Genomic DNA, 16,817 nt, shown 5'->3' on the forward strand with positions numbered 1-16,817 from the left:
TGTGTAGCACGAGGTTGAAGCACGAGAAGATTTGAATATTAAACGGATAATAACTGTCAGAGGAGCTGCAGCGCTGAATCCGGCTCGAAGGACCAAATGTATCGGACAAGAAAGGGGAGAACGAACCACTTCACAGAAAACGTCACTTTATTTTTCCCGAACGGGGATCGTCGACTCCCAAACGAACTTGTGCGAAATGAAATGTAAATACACCCCGAAGTACGTGGATGAACTTTTACAATAAAGAGTTTTGTTGTAAATTAGCGGTAGCCGTTTCTTAGCGTACAGTTTTTTACGAAGCGATAAAGAGCGCGAATAGACGTACACTAGAAAAACCGGTCAAGCAGACGCGATGTCTTTCGAGTGTGAGTGAGAGCGATGTTCGTGACTACGTGTTATCGTTAGAAACACCGAAAACGAAGTGATTTTCGGTCGATCAGCTGACCGTTAGCCGAAAACCGCCTAGCGCGTGATTGGAGGATCGATCGGACGATCCGCCAATCACTCTAGCGCGGGTCGATAATCGAACGTAATCGATATCGACGGCGCTGGCCTATGACTCCGCGAGCCGCTGATCGATCCTAGATCTCGCTGTCACTCGAAAGGCAGCCAATAGCGTGATCGAGAAAATATGAATGAGCCGACGCGACTGACGCACTCAGCCAATCCCAAACACATGCATAAAATAACTATAGAGATAAAGTTAATCCTCACAAGCATTATTACATGCAGCAATGGTACTTATCATAGAAACATGAAAAGCAAAGCACTCAAAAAACATCTAGCACATCTAATAAATGAAGGGGATTACATGCGCATTTATTTTTGTTTATTTCTAATGGGAAGTTACAAGTATTCAAAAGTTACAAGTATTTAAGTGCCTACCGTACCATAAAAGCAATATTGTTAAACGCTTATAGGCTCCTACCTTACCAAAGAGCAATATTGTTAAATGCTTATATGTTCCTACCTTACCTTAAGAGCAATATTGTTAAACGTCTATGGCGCCTATTGTAGTCAAAGGATTAATATTTGTTAACGTCTCTAAATTATTGTAGTTTAATAATGTAGAAATAATTATAAGTGTGTAAATAGTATAAGTGTACATATGTACAGTTCGTGCGTTTCATGTTCTAGAATAGTTTTATTATAGTGTTATCATTAGTTATAGTGTTATTGTTAATTTTAAGAAAAGCAGATTCAAGTGAACGATTTTAGTGTAGCTTTTTTATAATAACTTATTACACACGTTATTATAAAATGGATCCTCAAGCTACTTCATCTACCACTAACAATATTAATCCTTCTATTGAAGATGAAAAAGTGCGTTTAAAAGACGCTTTGGTATATGCGGAAATCCTTTACGGGAAAAGAATTTAATTGCCGACAACGCATCTTCTGTGATTTTCGAGACGGCAATGATATGCGAAAATATAGTAAAGATGCTGAAGGAACATAAAATCTATATAGAAGAGTGTTTTATTGATGGCAATGAAGAAGATGATGAAAATATATATGAGGAAGTCTCGTGGAGATGCTGTGGAGGACGAGTGGTTGGAACCTGACGAAAAGAAGAGGAACCCTGATATCCCATTAGAAAGCAAAATTAGAACAGTTTCACTTGCCCGACAACATCCTCAATGGTGTTTACAATCGCTGCAATCAAAGGGTACGAGACGTTTAAAAAGGAAACAGTCTTTACGGCAATGGGAGCAACAAATTAAAGGAGGTGGAACAGTATTTGACAAATACGACGCCATCGATAAATGGACATACGACCGGTTCCAAGAGGCACGTGCTAATTTCCAACAAGTTATCACGTGACAACTTCAGTAGTGGGCTTTGGCAGCAGCACCGACGAGATACTATTAAAGACTGCCAGCCTTATGGGAGTTGGTGTCGTCCGAATATTTCGGTGTTTCTTACGCCGTCTAGGATATATTCTGGCTCCATCTAGAGCAGCGCTCGGAATTTTTTCATCGCGGCGGCCGAGAATCGGAGACTACGTCTCCCGCGCGTCGCGCTCCCTGTACCGGCCCTAGTGCTCGGAGCTGCTCAGGCGCGTACCATTTCATAGGCACTATTCGTGGCGCATCAGAACGGCACTCGTGTCATTAGGTTTCCATTTACAGCACAATACAGTAACGTTTCAATTTCATGTTAAAAATCAGGAAAATTAACAAAGGACATATAGAAATCATTTTTGGCAACCGTAGTACAACCCTACGTGAAATATGAAAAATTTTTGCTGCTTGTCGATTCCTGGGGAGGACAAACAGATTTACAATTGTACGACGAATTATTCGTAAACAATGGAGGACTTTGCACATCAACAATCACAATTATTCCCACTGTTACGCCCGAAGTTTGGCGTTGGAAAAGATATTAGGAAGGGTTCGATTTCGCGTTCTCGACTTTTCGTTCGCGACTCGCGGTGACGTGGGAGCGTACCACGCATATCCGGTCCGAGAGAGAGATTGAATTGAATTTGACGATTCGATCGTTGAGGGTTTGAGCCGGGATTTGGGAATTCTCGGACGGCTAGACAAGTCCGTCTGATTCGGGGTTGGATCGTTGGCTCGAACGGCTGGACCAAGTCCGCCTAATTCGAGGGAGAAAACGATGTCGGGCGCGGTACGCGATTCTCACTCTCACTCGTGACACTATTCTCGTCGCACACACACACGCCACTTCGACGAATAAAACGTTGTATGAACCGCACGTGAACATAGTGGAGAATTTTGGAGAAGGAAGCGTTCTCTCAGACCACGGTTATCAGCTATAAATAATTTATAGCGTCCCGATTTGTTTCATCAATGAGAACTGTTCTGCCAGGAGATTGGATCGTTGTAAATGCAGCTTGGAGACGGCTGCGTGAATGTTGAATTAATATTTGAACTGTATCGTTGAGGCTGCTCTCGACTGACTATTCCCGACTGACTATTCTCGACTGACTGACTACTCTCGACTCGACTGACTACTGCTGATGATTCTGGATAACTGATGAAATACTGACGAAATACTGCTCTCACTGTCGCTCTGCTCTCTGATCCTGGCTTTTATGGGCCTGATGCCAGGTGGATTTGTAAGGGTAAACAACAGAAGGATTTCATGGTTGAGAGAGCAGGCAGTGGATCCGTGGGAGAAACAACAGAATGGCACGCTTGGGTGAGCAGGCCTTGAAATTGTTATTCTCAAAATCACTGGAGCTTGACGAGATCACATTCTAAAGTGATGACGTAGGGTGGAAAGTAGTCTTCTCAAATATTAATACTAATTTATAATGTATCTGCTTGTGTGATGCAAATATAAGGAGGGAGTCCGGTGACGGACGTCACACCCCCAAATGTACACCTCTCGTCCAGCCGTGTGATGTTTGTTTCTACCGGCAAATTAAGAATTTTATAAAAAGAATACAAAACTGCAATTATCTGATTGAAAATAAAACAGAGATAGCAAGCAGGGAAGACGCAATAAAAATCACTCGCTCATACACCGGCAATTCTGTGCAGCCATTTATAAACCCATGTTTGCATCAGGATTGTCAATAGAACGGGAAATTTTTCAAAATGTAAATCAGGTGTGTTTCCCAACAGAAATAAACAAAAGCAAATGTGCATGCAATGCACCTGCATTCATTAGATGTGCCAGATGTTTTTGTGTGCTTTGCTTTTCATGTTTCTATGATAAGTACCATTGCTGCATGTAATAATGCTTGTGAGGATTAACTTTATCTCTATAGTTATTTTATGCATGTAACGCATTATTTCCATGTTATGCTTTATGAAAATTAAATATTCATTTTTGCATGTGAAGAGCAGTATCACTATAATAAATAATAGTATTATAGTAGTACAAACAAATAAGGGAAAGTTTAAGTGATAAGAAAAACTCTGATCGACAAGGAATCGAACCCTGGTCAACGGCGTACTATTCCGGCACGCTACCTCCAAGCCACAACGGTACTTGAAATACATGGAAATAAAATCTATATTCATGGTAATGAAAACCTTTAATTACAAATATCTTAAAAACTACTGAGTATCTGCGGCTATAATTTGTATACACGTAAACAGGAGAACGAGATCTATAACTGTACAAAGTTTCAATCAAATGTGAGGGGCATCGACCTTGCGCTCTCCTTGTAAGGGGGATGCTCGCAGCTCCTTCAAGCGTTATGGAATTACCAAATGTTTTTACCGCTTCAATGAAACATTTCTTTATGAAATCGCCATGGGTGAATGGTTTTCCTTTTTTCGCTATTAAATGGGAAATAGCGTAAGAAGCTATGCGAGCTTTCATGGAAGAAGAATACTCCTGAATATTCGTACGAGATTCCATATGCACTAATTTGAGCCCTTCTATCAAATCAATTTAGTCTCCGCCTTCATATGATGAATACTGTTGTGAATGAGTTTTTGAAAAATGCCGTTCGAGATTACATTTCATGACTATTGCAAGGCTCAAATCCGCACAACAGGCATTTCTTACGATTATCAGTTTGCGCGAAAAACAAGTATTCCCAGACCTTATTAAAATTTTGTTTATGTACCTGCGATTTAGGCATATCGTCTGTACAACAAGATTCACTGCTTGAAAGTCTATCGTCCAAATTTATACGTGCGAAAACAAACGCACTTACCAACACTTTTGCTTCCTACAAAAACTCGTGATCCTTTCCTTTCAATAACCAAATCGTTACTGTTCACACGATGTTACCATTCGGATAAAAGAGGCAAAATGACAAATGACAAACGACTGATGAAATGACGCTGTTTTCTAAAATGTGTAACAATGTAAGCGTCGGCGATGCGAACAGTTACGTTCGAACTTCCCATCGTAGATCGTACCAATTTGCCAAGCACGTCTAAACGTGCGCGAACATCAAGTTGTCTCGGATGGTATTAAAATTTCACCAATAGAATTAAAAACTATTTTTAAAATTTAACTTATGAATTTATTTTTCTAATTAAATTTCTACAGCTGTTGTCCGAAATTATCGTGCGACATAGTGGAGTAAGCCTACAGTGGGGATACCATTAACAAAAAAAAAACGCATTGGCAATGCGTAATGTGGAAACGTATTGACACGAGTATCATCATGATGCACCACGAATAGCGCCTATGAAATGGTGCGCGCCTGAGCAGCTCCGAGCACTAGGGCCGATACGGGGAGCTAGACGCGCGGCCGCACTGGGCTGGATCGAGAAATTTAGTGACACTTCACAAGAAAACATACCTTCTCATATTGATTTCTAATAAATTTGTATTGCTTCCTAAATGTCTATTAACATCGAAGCTGAAATATTAATGTTCGTCCACAAAAACTATAGTTAATATAAATTCACAGAGATAGACTGTTCCGGCTGAGCCGGTACGCTCGATCTCGCCAGCGCGTTCCTTTCATGTATACGAATTTAAATTCAAACACCTTAGCGATGACCGTTAGCGCTCAAGAAGATATCGAGCAACGGAGAAAAACAATGCGAGCGTCGCGAAGTCACCGTTGCCCGTGAGAGAGCAAAGTCGAACAGAAGCGTCTAGAACCGCGAATGTAACACACACGTACGACAAGAAGAGTATCGCGCCGAGCGAATCGAGTAGACAAACGGTCTAGGACCAAGGAGCCCGTGTTCCTACTGTTAACTAATAAAGACGAAGTGTTCATTTAAAACGAGGTTCTCGCGTTGCTCAATCCAACCTGGACAAATTCCTTCCTCACGTGAACCGGCGATAAATAAATATTTAGAGTGTTCCGATAAGATCGAAGGTATCGAGAACATAGACATTTGGGATGCAGTATTTTTTAGCGAAAAATTGCTTCTTTTCATCGAGGTGTCCTGATTACCCTATTTAATATTTCTCCTGGGACTTTTGTGTATATGAAAAACAATCCTTTGCGGTAACAATCAACGCTGTTAGTTGAGGATGGTTGCTCGCAATCTATTAAAAATTAATATTTAATAAAATTAATAAAATCTATATACTTTCTTAGAATTTGCAAGTTGTATCTTTTAGAGGACCTCATTGGACCTCATCGGATAAATCAGATCATTTTCATTAGACCTTCCTCTACATATCCCCACAAAAATCTCGTCCGACCCGATCCGACCTTACAAATTATGATTGTTTAAAGTTTTCGGGACGTGTCACCTGACGCATAGCAACTCACATATACTACTTAAACACCATCAAAATATGAATATTTTAGCAATTGCATTAACAGTTCATACCTACCTAAAACAAGTATGTAATTTTTAACAATTAATTAAATAAAAAAAAATTTATTGTTAAAAATATAATGAACGGTAATAATATAACTGGACTAAGAGTTTCTTAGTTTTTTTTAGTGAGTATCACTGTTTTTGGGTAAGTATATCTGTCATTGAATCATAGTTAACAATTAAGAGACTCTTCTAGCAAACTGTTTAGATCAACGAGACGCGAGATGTTTATGCTACTTTATCTATGCAGATAAAATAGTATGTTAATTAGATTTCATTTTATATCTGACAATATATTTGTTGAATGCAAGAACTTTAATCTCAGTTTCTATGCCGGCAGATATCCAGAAGCTACAGATTTGATAATTAATTAAACTAAACAAATTGACCAAAAGTTTTCCTGTTAACATCAATTTAAAAACGTTTTGCTAAGATCAATTGGCTTTTCTTTTATATTTGTTATATTTTTATGTTTTATAAATACATTACACTGTGACGTGGCAGGTTTTGCCGACGTCTGTCCGAACCCTCTAACATAGACCGGGTCACTTTTGAGCCGATGCAGATCGAGGCGGCGTTGCGATCGATCTCCCTGGAGACATCCGAGTTCCAGCGGCGGAGAAATTATCGCGTTTTAATGTCGCGCCACTGGGCGCGACACGAAGTTTCAGGGCCTACTACCTCGCAAGGGGAGCCGATACCTATCTTCGACTGCTAATTGGCGAGAACCATCACGAGAAGACGCCCGGCGGGCCTATCGCGTAACGGCGCTGACGAAGAAGACAACGGGGATTGGACCGAGCTCGGATCCGTCAACCCGGAGATGCCGACGAGGAAGTTACTTCTTAGGGATGACCAACAGCCCAACCTTGCCGACTCTCATCCGGGAATGGCCATGAGAGCTCACCTGGAATGGCTCGGGTCCACCCCCACCGCTCTCGCAGCATTATCGGACGCGGCCCCGAGGAATTAAACAATTATTGGAGGCCCGGGTCCGAATTCACTGAATTCGGCCCTGCAGCGAGGAGCTGCGCGATAGGTCCGACCGCCGCGACAGCGAAGATAGATGAGGAAGTGGAGGGGACGCCCCGCTTCCGCGTTCCGAGCCGACACGAAGTAGGTCACTAGGACGCAGGACTGCGAAGGCATAGTATCGTTGGTTGTAATCGCGATAGGCAATTAAGTTAGTCGTGTTGTGCATCGGCAGGAACGATCGACCACGAGTTGCACCGATTGGTAAGTACCGGTCACGTACTCTCTATCGAAAATCTGTGAATATTCGTGTTGGCTCGGGGCGTATTTTGACAGGTTTTCTAACCTCGTGTCGCGGGCCAAGTGCTTCGGCGTGTCCGACGACCGGGAAGGGCTCTCCCGAGCAGGGCGCCGGGGCAGTGAATTGTAGCGATTCCGGTTGTGTTTTGCGGGACGTACGATATTTTCGATTGCGGCCGTTTCGTTAAAGATCCTCGGAAGTTCCACGGTGGGACGACGCGACGCGCCCGTTTCGATTTCGCCACGTGTTTGCCGTCCTCGCCTAGTCTCTCTGTATTGCGACGCGTATCCTATCGGGGCTCGGCGGAAACCGTGCCTTTCGAGGATTGTAATATTCACGCGAAATCCTGTGACCGCCGAGTCCGACGCGAATCGAAATCAGTATGCGCGATCGGCCGAACAACCGCCGTAGTTTATCGAAATCGCGCCGGCAGCCATATTGCTTGCCGCCGGTTCGCGCCGGTGGCCTGTAACGTTCTTCATCGTCATAATAAACGATCAGTGTCTGCCGTAATCATCTCGATTTATTTTCCCTGTGAGAAACGTTCCCGTCGCGGGGAATGCCCCGTCCTTCCTCCCACGTGGAATCCAGGACTGTCCTGTCGCTATCTCAGGCTATCACGCAATCCTCGTGTGTTCGGAAAAGTGATCCTTCGAATTTGAATTCCGATTGTTTTCGCGTGGCACGCCTGCGTGCCTGGTAGTGTTCGTTTCGATCATTCGAAGGTGATCAATTTCGAATCCACGAGTGATTGTTTGTCCCGGCAGGACCACGTTTCGCGCGACCGAGCGTGGCCCGGCCGCCAAGCCATAATTTCCCGTGTCCGATCACCGATTCTGTCGAGAAACGGTGAACGGCGTGACAACACATACATGGAATAATACGAAATAACAAAGGTTGTAATATACAGGGTGCGGCACCTAAAACAGGTGACCTGAATAACTCGCTTGCTTTTGAAGATAGAAAAAAAAGGATCAGAACAAACTTGCTTGATATCGAGGGGCTCGTAATCTGATGTCATTAATTTTTTTATAGGTGGAGACGTCAAGGAGATATGAAGGTCAACTCTGTTTTTTTAAATGGAACGGTATAGTTTTTTATTTACATTCTGATAGTGTATTTCAAGACGAATACAATGACCTATTATGAAGGTCATTCAAGGTCACGCAAAGCCAACTGCAATAGAAAATAAAATGTCTCAAAGCACTCTTCAAATACTTTTGTGTCTTCCCTGGTTGTTGGCATACTGCTCTTCTAAGTATTGGTGAGGGTCGCAGAACATAAATAAACATACCATCACACTGTATGCTTACCTGTATCCAGAAATGTTATTAGTAGTTTGACTACCGACTAGAGTATGGCTTCGAAATATTCAATCTGAGTGCTAAATTTTGTCACGCCGATTATTTCCCTGCGAACAGAGAGATAACCGACTTCGAGAAATTATGGCCGTGCGACCGGGCCACGCTCGGTCGCGCGACACGTGGTCCTCTCGAGACAAAAGATCCCTCGCAGATTCGAACTGAACGACGAAATTATACGCGAATTGAACGGGCGCCAGGTACGATACCGTACCACGCGAAACTCTCTAACAATTCGTTCAGTCTTCAGAATGACGTCGAATCTGCGGGCATCGTTTGGCCGGTGACGGCCACGAACGGGTTCAAGGTACCACGTGAGGAAAGGAACGGGGCATTCCCCGCGACGGGAACGTTTCTCACGAGAAATGAAATCACTCGATAGTTCTTAGGCAAAGTTACGTCGTTTATTAAAACGAGATGGTCATACAATCCGCCGGCCGATGCCGGCGGCAGTCAATAGATTTGCCGGCGCGAACACGAAAGTGACGGCGGTTGTTCGGCCGATCGCGCGGAATAATTTCGATCGCGTCGAGCTCGGTCGTCACAGGACTTCGCGTGAATGTACAAGCCACGAGGGCACGAATTCGACCGAGCTCCGGTAACGTACGTGTTCCTAATTCGAGACTGGGCGAAACGTGCGAACGATGAACGATAGGAAACGAATACGGCGCGTTATCCTCCTGTAGAACGATCCGAGGGCAACCCAAAGAATTACCGGGCGAATATCGTGGGTCCCGAATAGCTCGTGCACGAGGATTCGGCGACACACGATCCGTGGCCTCGCGAGCCTCTCAGGAGAGCGACTCCTGGTCAACGGTAAACGCGGGGAAACACACGGTACACCGCGGTACGAATCTCCGCGAACTCAAATAACGTCCCCGAACCAACACGAACTGGTCACAATATTATCGGAATAAAGCCTGACCGGCACTTACCAATATCGCTGCGATGGCGGCTGTCGCAAAATTACTTTGTTAAGATCGCGGTCTAATGTTCGCACGTGTTTACTAATCGTAGTCTTTCGACCCAGTGGCCCAGTTCGAGATGGTTCGGAACGCGGAAGCGAGTTTTCCCCCACCCTCGTCTTCGGCGACGCTCGGGCCAATCACGTCGTTTCTGAACGCAGGGACGCCTCGATGACATGTCGGCCCGGGACTTCGGTATTTTATATTTTCCGAAGCCCGGCCGATATAAGGCGGTTAGGCGGCATCCATGGATCCGAGCCGTTCCGGTGCAGCTCTCATGGCATTTTCCGGATGAGACGTCGACGAGGGTGGACTGCTGGTCGTCCTTATTTGTAGCAGCCTCGTGGCTTTCTCCGGGTTGACAGATCCGGGCTCGGTCCAATCCTCGCCGTCTTCCTCGCCAGCGGCGCTCTGTGATTGGTGTTCCGAGCGTCTCCGCTTGCGGCCTTCCGCCAATCGGCGGCCGGAGACAGGTATCGGGCTCCTCGCCGATTTCGGTAGTTCCTGAAAACTCTTGTCGCGCTCCGCGGCGCGGCATTCAAATGCGATAACTCTATTCTTTGGGTGTTCGGATGTCCCAGGGAGAGCGCTCGTAATTGCCGTTTCGCTATTATCCCGCTTTTCAGTGACCCGGTCTTTCGCTTAAGGTTCGGAGTGACGTAGGCTGAACCTGCCACGTCACAATTTTCAAGAATGCGTTACACAATAGCAGAGAAAGTGGAAATGGTTATCATTTATGGTGAATGTCATAGAATTATGAGGAAAGCGATACGTGTGTATGGTGAAAGATTTACCGATCGTAATAGTCCTTCACTTTCTGTCTTTGCAAACATTATAAAAAAGTTTCGAGAAACTGGAAATGTGGATAGGAAAAAACGCACTCGAGCCAAAAAGCAACTGATGATGGAAACGCGATAAACATTTTAGCAAGTGTAATACAAAGTCCACATGTTGGTACGAGGCAACTTGAACGCGAGAGTGGCATCAGTCAACGAAGTATTTTGCGAATACTTATGGTTAACAAATTTCACCCATTCCACATTTCACTACATCAACAATTAAGAGAAAATGATTTTCAAAAACGTTTGCAGTTTTGCGAATGGGGCCTACGGAAACTGCAAGACGGTCAAATGTTCTTGAATAAAATTTTGTTTACGGATGAGGCCACATTTACAAACCACGGACAAGTTAACTGTCACAACATGCATTACTGGTCAGTAGATAATCCACGATGGCTACGAGAAGTGGACAAGCAGAGACCTTGGTCTGTCAACGTCTGGTGCGGCCTTCTTCATAATAAAATAATTGGTCCATATTTCATTGATGGCAAGCTAAATAGTCATAAATACGAGCGACCCGCTCTCTCTAAGATTTGAGAACCGTTCCCTCGAGGATAGTATGGGTTACAGCGGGTTACAGTAACCTTCCTTGGTTAACCGGATTTGGGTTAGGGTTAGACGTCGCCGTGCAGCCGCTGGCCAGTCCGCCCCCCGCTGCGTAGTGTGCGCGGGGGCGGGCAGGCCCGCGAATCATAAAGCGGGGAGCAAGGCGTGCTCCCCGCCTTCGAAAAAGAAGGGGTCTAATGGGGGCGGCGGTGTGGCGCCGTCCTCCAAGGACAAGGACATGGAGGTGGAGCCGACTCAGGGCGTAGGGGAGAACACTGCTTCCCCTGCCGTCAATGAGTCGGCTGGGACGGGAGTATCCGCGTGCTCAACGTAATGGCTGCACGGCTCGCGGATGCTCCCAGATGGTTCTCCAGGCCAACCTCAACAATTGCCGCCGGGCACAGGACCTGATGGTCCAACGCCTGGCGGAGCTCGAGGTTGGCCTGGCAGTTGCCGCGGAGCCCTACGAAGTCCCCGACCACCCACAATGGTTCGGGGATCTGGAGTGTTCCGTGGCGATTTGGGTTCGCCAGTCGGCGAGGTTGCCCCCTTTCTCCGGGGTCGAACGAAGCCGGGGGGCGGTGTTGGTTAAGTGGGGAAGACTGCTAGTCGTCGGGTGCTACTGTTCGCCGAATTGTGGCTCCGCCGAGTTCGAGGCGTATTTGGACCGGTTGAGGGACATGATGACCCCTCATTTAACCGGTCCGGTGTTGGTCCTGGGGGACCCCAACGCGCGTTCTACCAGTTGGGGGAACCCCAGGACGGAGCCTCGAGGCGGAGTCCTAGAGGACTGGATGGAGGGGCTGGAGCTCCGGCTGCTAAACCGGGGCTCCGTGCCGACGTGCGTGAGGTGGAATGGTTGGTCGCTAGTGGACGTTTCACTCGCGACCGCTTCCGCCTCGCACCGAGTGACAAATTGGCGGGACTGGGAGGGGGAAACCCTCTCGGACCACAGCTACGTCATGATGGACGTGGTTGTGGATTCGGACCCGCCGGCGGACACGCCCCTCCTCCGGCGAAGTAGCGCCCTTTCGGCGCCCAGATGGGCGACGAAGTGGCTAGACGGGGACCTGCTGAGGGCCGTGATTATCGGCTCCGCCTGGCCTCCGGCCAGGGAGCGCGGACCGGAAGAGGGGGCGGCATGGTTCCGTGGCGCGTTGCAGATGATCCGCGACGCAGCGATGCCCCGGGTTAGAGCCTGTCCCCCGCGAAGTCCGTGTACTGGTGCTCGGGCGAGTTCGCAGATTAGCCGGTCAAGCCCGCCGCCGGTACGTCCGTGCTCGGCGCCGCCATTTCCTCGGCGGCGACTCGGAGTCGACGGTGGACGGGCTGTAGAGGGAGTATAGACCGTCCGCCGAGGCCGTCAAGCACGCGATTACCGCGGCCAAGGCCAAGGCCTGGAGCGAGCTCTTGCTTACGCTCCGCGAGATCCGTGGGGGCGCCCATATAGAATGGTGCTTAGGAAGCTCCGTCCCAGGGCGCCCCCTGTCGCGGAGACGATGGAACCGGAGTTCTTGGGGCGCGTCGTTGACACCCTCTTCCCCCCCAATAATAATGGTGGTGAGGGGAGTGGTGAGCGCGCCCCGGTGCCGGCCAATGATTGGTCGGACAAACTCCGGGTCTCCGATTGGGAGCTCGACCAGGCCATCCAGGAGCGGCGGGCTAGGGGCAAGAAAGCCCCCGGCCCCGATGGCGTTCCTGGCGGTATAATGGCCTCGGCGCTAAAGGCCCTCGCCCCGGCTTACAGGAGCATCTTGGATGCGTGCCTGAGTCGGGGTGTCTTCCCCAAGTGTTGGAAAGAGGCGATCCTCGTCCTCCTCCACAAGGATGGTAAGCCCGCAGAGTCTCCCTCTGCTTACCGGCCGATATGTTTACTCGACGAGGCGGGAAAGCTGTTCGAAAGAATAATTGCCGCCCGCCTCCGAGAGCACCTTTCGCGGAGTGATCCCGGGTTGAGCAACGGACAGTTTGGGTTCCGGAGGGGGCGCTCAACGATAGATGCGTTGGAGCATCTGCGTCTCCTCCGGGAAAGTGCCGTCGCTCGGGACAGGGTGTTGATCGCCGTGTCATTGGACATCTCCAATGCGTTCAAACCCTGACCTGGAAGGAGATAGAGGACGCCCTAGAGCATTTCCGGGTTCCCCTCTATCTCCGGGAAGTGCTCCGGGACTACCTCCGCGAGAGGGAAGTGTATATTGCCGGCCGGTATGGGGCGTACCTGAGGGAGATATGCCGCGGGGTTCCACAGGGGTCGATCCTCGGACCGCTCCTGTGGATCCTAGCATTCGACGCGGTTCTGCGGGACTCCCTCCCCTCCGGCACGGGTGTCATATGCTATGCGGACGACACCCTGCCCTACCCCGAGGGGAGGACCTGGGAGGAGACGGGACGCCTCATCGAGTCCGCCCTGGACTGCGTGGTTGGACGGATCCGGAAGGATGGGGCTTGTCGTGGCCGCCGCAAAGACCGAGGCCATATGGTTGTACCAACAATGTCGGACGCGGCGGCCGCCCCAAGGATTCCGGATCCGGGTCGTGGATACCCTCGTCGAGGTCAGGCCCACCATGAAGTATCTGGGCCTAACCATCAACGGTCGCTGGCGTTTCGAAGACCATTTCGATCTCCTGGTCCCCCGACTCGAAAAGACAGCGACCGCGCTTTCGCGGTTGCTGCCCAATATCGGGGGGCCGCAGTTGAGTGTACGCCGCCTGTACATAGGAGTGATGCGGAGCATTGCCCTGTATGGGGCACCCGTGTGGCACCGCTCGCTCGAGGCCAGCCGACGCAGTGTCGCGCTCTTGGAAAGAGTGCGCCGTCGGCTGTCCCTGCGGACTATACGGGGATACCGCACCGTCTCGACAGAGGTGGCGGGCCTCCTGGCCGTGGTTCCTCCCTTCCATTTGGTGGCGGCGGAGCGGGCGATCGTATACCGGATCGCCTGCGAATCCCGCCGCCCCCCCCCTGGGAAGGAGCTGACGGCCGCGGAGGAGGAGCAGTTCGAAGTGCGGAGATGCCAGGCCCGTGCGGAAGTGTTCGAGCGATGGAGACGCATGCTTTCATCCTCGACGCGTCCGACAGTTCGGGCCCTCCTGCCCATGTTCGATACATGGTGCGGGAGGCGAGTGGGGTTGACCTTCCGCCTCTCGCAGGTGCTCACCGGACACGGCTGTTTCGGTGAGTATCTGGTAAGGATGAGGCGGGAGCCAGCGGCGCAGTGCCACCACTGCGGCGAGGAGGTGGACACGGCGCAACATACACTCGAGGAGTGCCCGGCTTGGGCCGGACCGCGCCGTGTCCTTAGAGCCGAGGTGGAAGGGTGGGACCTCTCGCTCCCGGTCTTGTTCGACCACTTGACCGGGAGACAGAGGTCGTGGAAAGGGGTCGCCTCCTTCTGCGAGACAGTAATGTCCCAGAAGGTGGAGGCCGAGTGGGCCCGGGACAGAGACCCGGGCTCCGCGAGGAGGAGGATGGCGCGGGGACGTCCCCCGCGCCGTCGTGCGACGTCCGCCCCCACAGGGAGAGGTGGGAGGGCGTCGGGGTCAGTTGTAGCGGCGCGGGGGACGTCTCCCCGCGACGCAACGGGTCCCCCGAGTGGGGCGACGGGGACTGGGGGGTGGGCGCGGGGAGTGTTCCCCTCCCCGCGACAACTTATGCCACCCCCTCCCGGGGGGCTGGGGTTTCGTTAGCGGTGCGGGGTGTTCGCGCCCCGCGCCGTCGTGTGCTCCCGCATAGGGGGGCGGTGGATGGAGGGGCCGGGGGCGTGAGCTGACCCCGGTCCCCGGGGGGGGAGTTAATCTCCCCCCGAGTTGGCCCGGCACCCCGAGACGATAGTGGAGGGGTGCCGGCCATCCCCCGGACGCTAGTTCCGGGGGAAGGCGCGTGGGGGGTGGGGTGGGGAGGGTCTGGGCGTCCGGATGCGCCTCCGACGACCCTTTCTTACCGGTGTCGGCGCCTTCCTGCCTTGGCCGGGCGAGGACCCTCGGGTCCACCGCTCGAGCAGGGCAGAAAGGCTCCGGGAGCTGTGGGTGGACCGAGCTGGGGCTCGGGAAGCCCAATCCGAAGGCTCCAGGGATGGGGACACCGGGCGGGTCCCTCCGCCCGGGGTCCGGTTAGAGTAGGCATGGGGGGAGCTAACCCCTCTCCTCGGGATGCATGTGAGCTGGGAAGTGTCCTGTTGAATACTCGCGTCATCCAGGCACTTCCCATGTATCTTAGGGCGGGAGTGTGGTTTTAGTGGGTTCTGTGGGGGAGGGGATCGGCGAGCCTTGTTGGCTTGGCGACCCCCTCCTCGAGGGAGCCCCACATAACCCCGGCTCCCCCCCCAGGGGGTCGGGGTATACGTAACGCATTTCCACACGATAAAAAAAAAAAAGTAGAGTACGTAAGACGCTGTAATACCTGTCAATTCACGAAGTTGGAACAAACACTCTCACCGGGGTTGATGGGTCGGCGCAGAGTCGACATGCCCTGGACAGTAGTAGCTGCCGACATTATGGGTCCGTTCCCTCCGAGCAGGTCCGGCAACTCGTACCTTCTCGTTATACAGGACCTGTTCACAAAGTGGATTGAGTGTACCCCGCTTCGACGTGCTACCGGTCGGAAAATAGCGGAGGCCCTAGAAGGGTTAATTTTTTCGCGATGGGGGACCCCGGATGTCTTGTTGACGGACAACGGTACCGAGTTCGCAAACAAGACTCTGAGGGAACTTGCCGACGAATACGGCATTCGATTAAGTACCACCCCCCCCCCCTACCACCCGCAAGCGAACCCTGTAGAGCGAGTGAATCGGATCCTTAAGACGATGATCGTCGCTTATATAGAGAGGGACCACCGGGATTGGGACTTAAATTTGCCACAATATCGATTTGCGTACAATACCGCGCACCATTCCGTTCTACAAGCCTCCCGAGCGTTTCTCAATTTCGGGCGGGAGCCGCGACCGGCAAAATATGCGAGGGCTAACGTCGAGCCGCCGATCGACCTCGAGGTGACATCCAATAACACCTGGAAGAAGCGGGTGTCGCAATTACCGACGCTACGGCATTGGATGTTAGAAAACCTCGAGGATGCATATCGGAAACAACCGCACCATTAAAATTTGCGTCGGAGAAACCGAGAATTTAACGTAGGGGATAGGGTTATGAAACGTCAGCGAGTGCTTTCGTCGGCCGCGAACCATTCTGCGGCGAAACTGTCACCGAAATTTACTGGTCCGGTAATTATAACGAAAAAATTGTCACCGGGAGTCTATAACTTGGCCACCGAGGAGGACCTGGAGGACTTGACCACCATATATCGGACCTCAAACCATACTTCCCCACGCAAACACCAACCGACAAGGACTAACACCATAGCCTCTCTTTTCTCAACAGACTACCGAATCCAAAGAGTAACATGGACTCAATTAAAGCCACAATGGAGTCGATTGTGGAAAGACTGCAGAGGCTCCATCCATTACCGAGGGGTATCCGTGCGGCAACAGCGTCAATAGCTTGCCGACCACACGGACTCCCACAACTGGCCCAGGAGCAATTGACAGACATATTGGGAGAAGCCTTACCGTGGGGAGACCTACTAAGGCCACCTTCGCCACCCACCACCTTTGTGGC

At 50.2% G+C, this 16,817-nt stretch overlaps 2 protein-coding genes across 2 annotated transcripts; both read left to right on the top strand.

The window, feature by feature from the left end:
* The first annotated feature begins 11,570 nt into the window (after positions 1-11,570).
* Positions 11,571-12,554, top strand: LOC143217673 (uncharacterized). The gene has a single exon (XM_076442213.1). It carries the CDS (start codon positions 11,571-11,573, stop codon positions 12,552-12,554), a length of 984 nt encoding a protein of 327 aa, XP_076298328.1.
* A 105-nt stretch (positions 12,555-12,659) lies between these two features.
* On the top strand, positions 12,660-16,303 carry LOC143217675 (uncharacterized). The gene is made up of 5 exons (XM_076442215.1): positions 12,660-13,038; positions 13,176-14,305; positions 14,358-14,524; positions 15,664-15,794; positions 16,029-16,303. Exons 1-5 carry the CDS (start codon positions 12,660-12,662, stop codon positions 16,301-16,303), a joined length of 2,082 nt encoding a protein of 693 aa, XP_076298330.1.
* Positions 16,304-16,817: the final 514 nt, after the last annotated feature.

Source organism: Lasioglossum baleicum, chromosome 17, assembly GCF_051020765.1.
Source record: "Lasioglossum baleicum chromosome 17, iyLasBale1, whole genome shotgun sequence".
Lineage (NCBI taxonomy): Eukaryota > Metazoa > Arthropoda > Insecta > Hymenoptera > Halictidae > Lasioglossum > Lasioglossum baleicum.

Excerpts from the sequence above, each read along its gene's own strand:
- LOC143217673 (XM_076442213.1), top strand. The coding sequence starts at position 11,571 with ATGGTTCTCCAGGCCAACCTCAACAATTGCCGCCGGGCACAGGACCTG.
- LOC143217675 (XM_076442215.1), top strand. The coding sequence starts at position 12,660 with ATGGTGCTTAGGAAGCTCCGTCCCAGGGCGCCCCCTGTCGCGGAGACG. Across the intron at positions 14,306-14,357 it reads GTTCGGGCCCTCCTGCCCAT|GTGCTCACCGGACACGGCTG; the intron begins GTTCGATACATG and ends CGCCTCTCGCAG. Across the intron at positions 15,795-16,028 it reads TGAGTGTACCCCGCTTCGAC|AGAGGGACCACCGGGATTGG; the intron begins GTGCTACCGGTC and ends TCGCTTATATAG.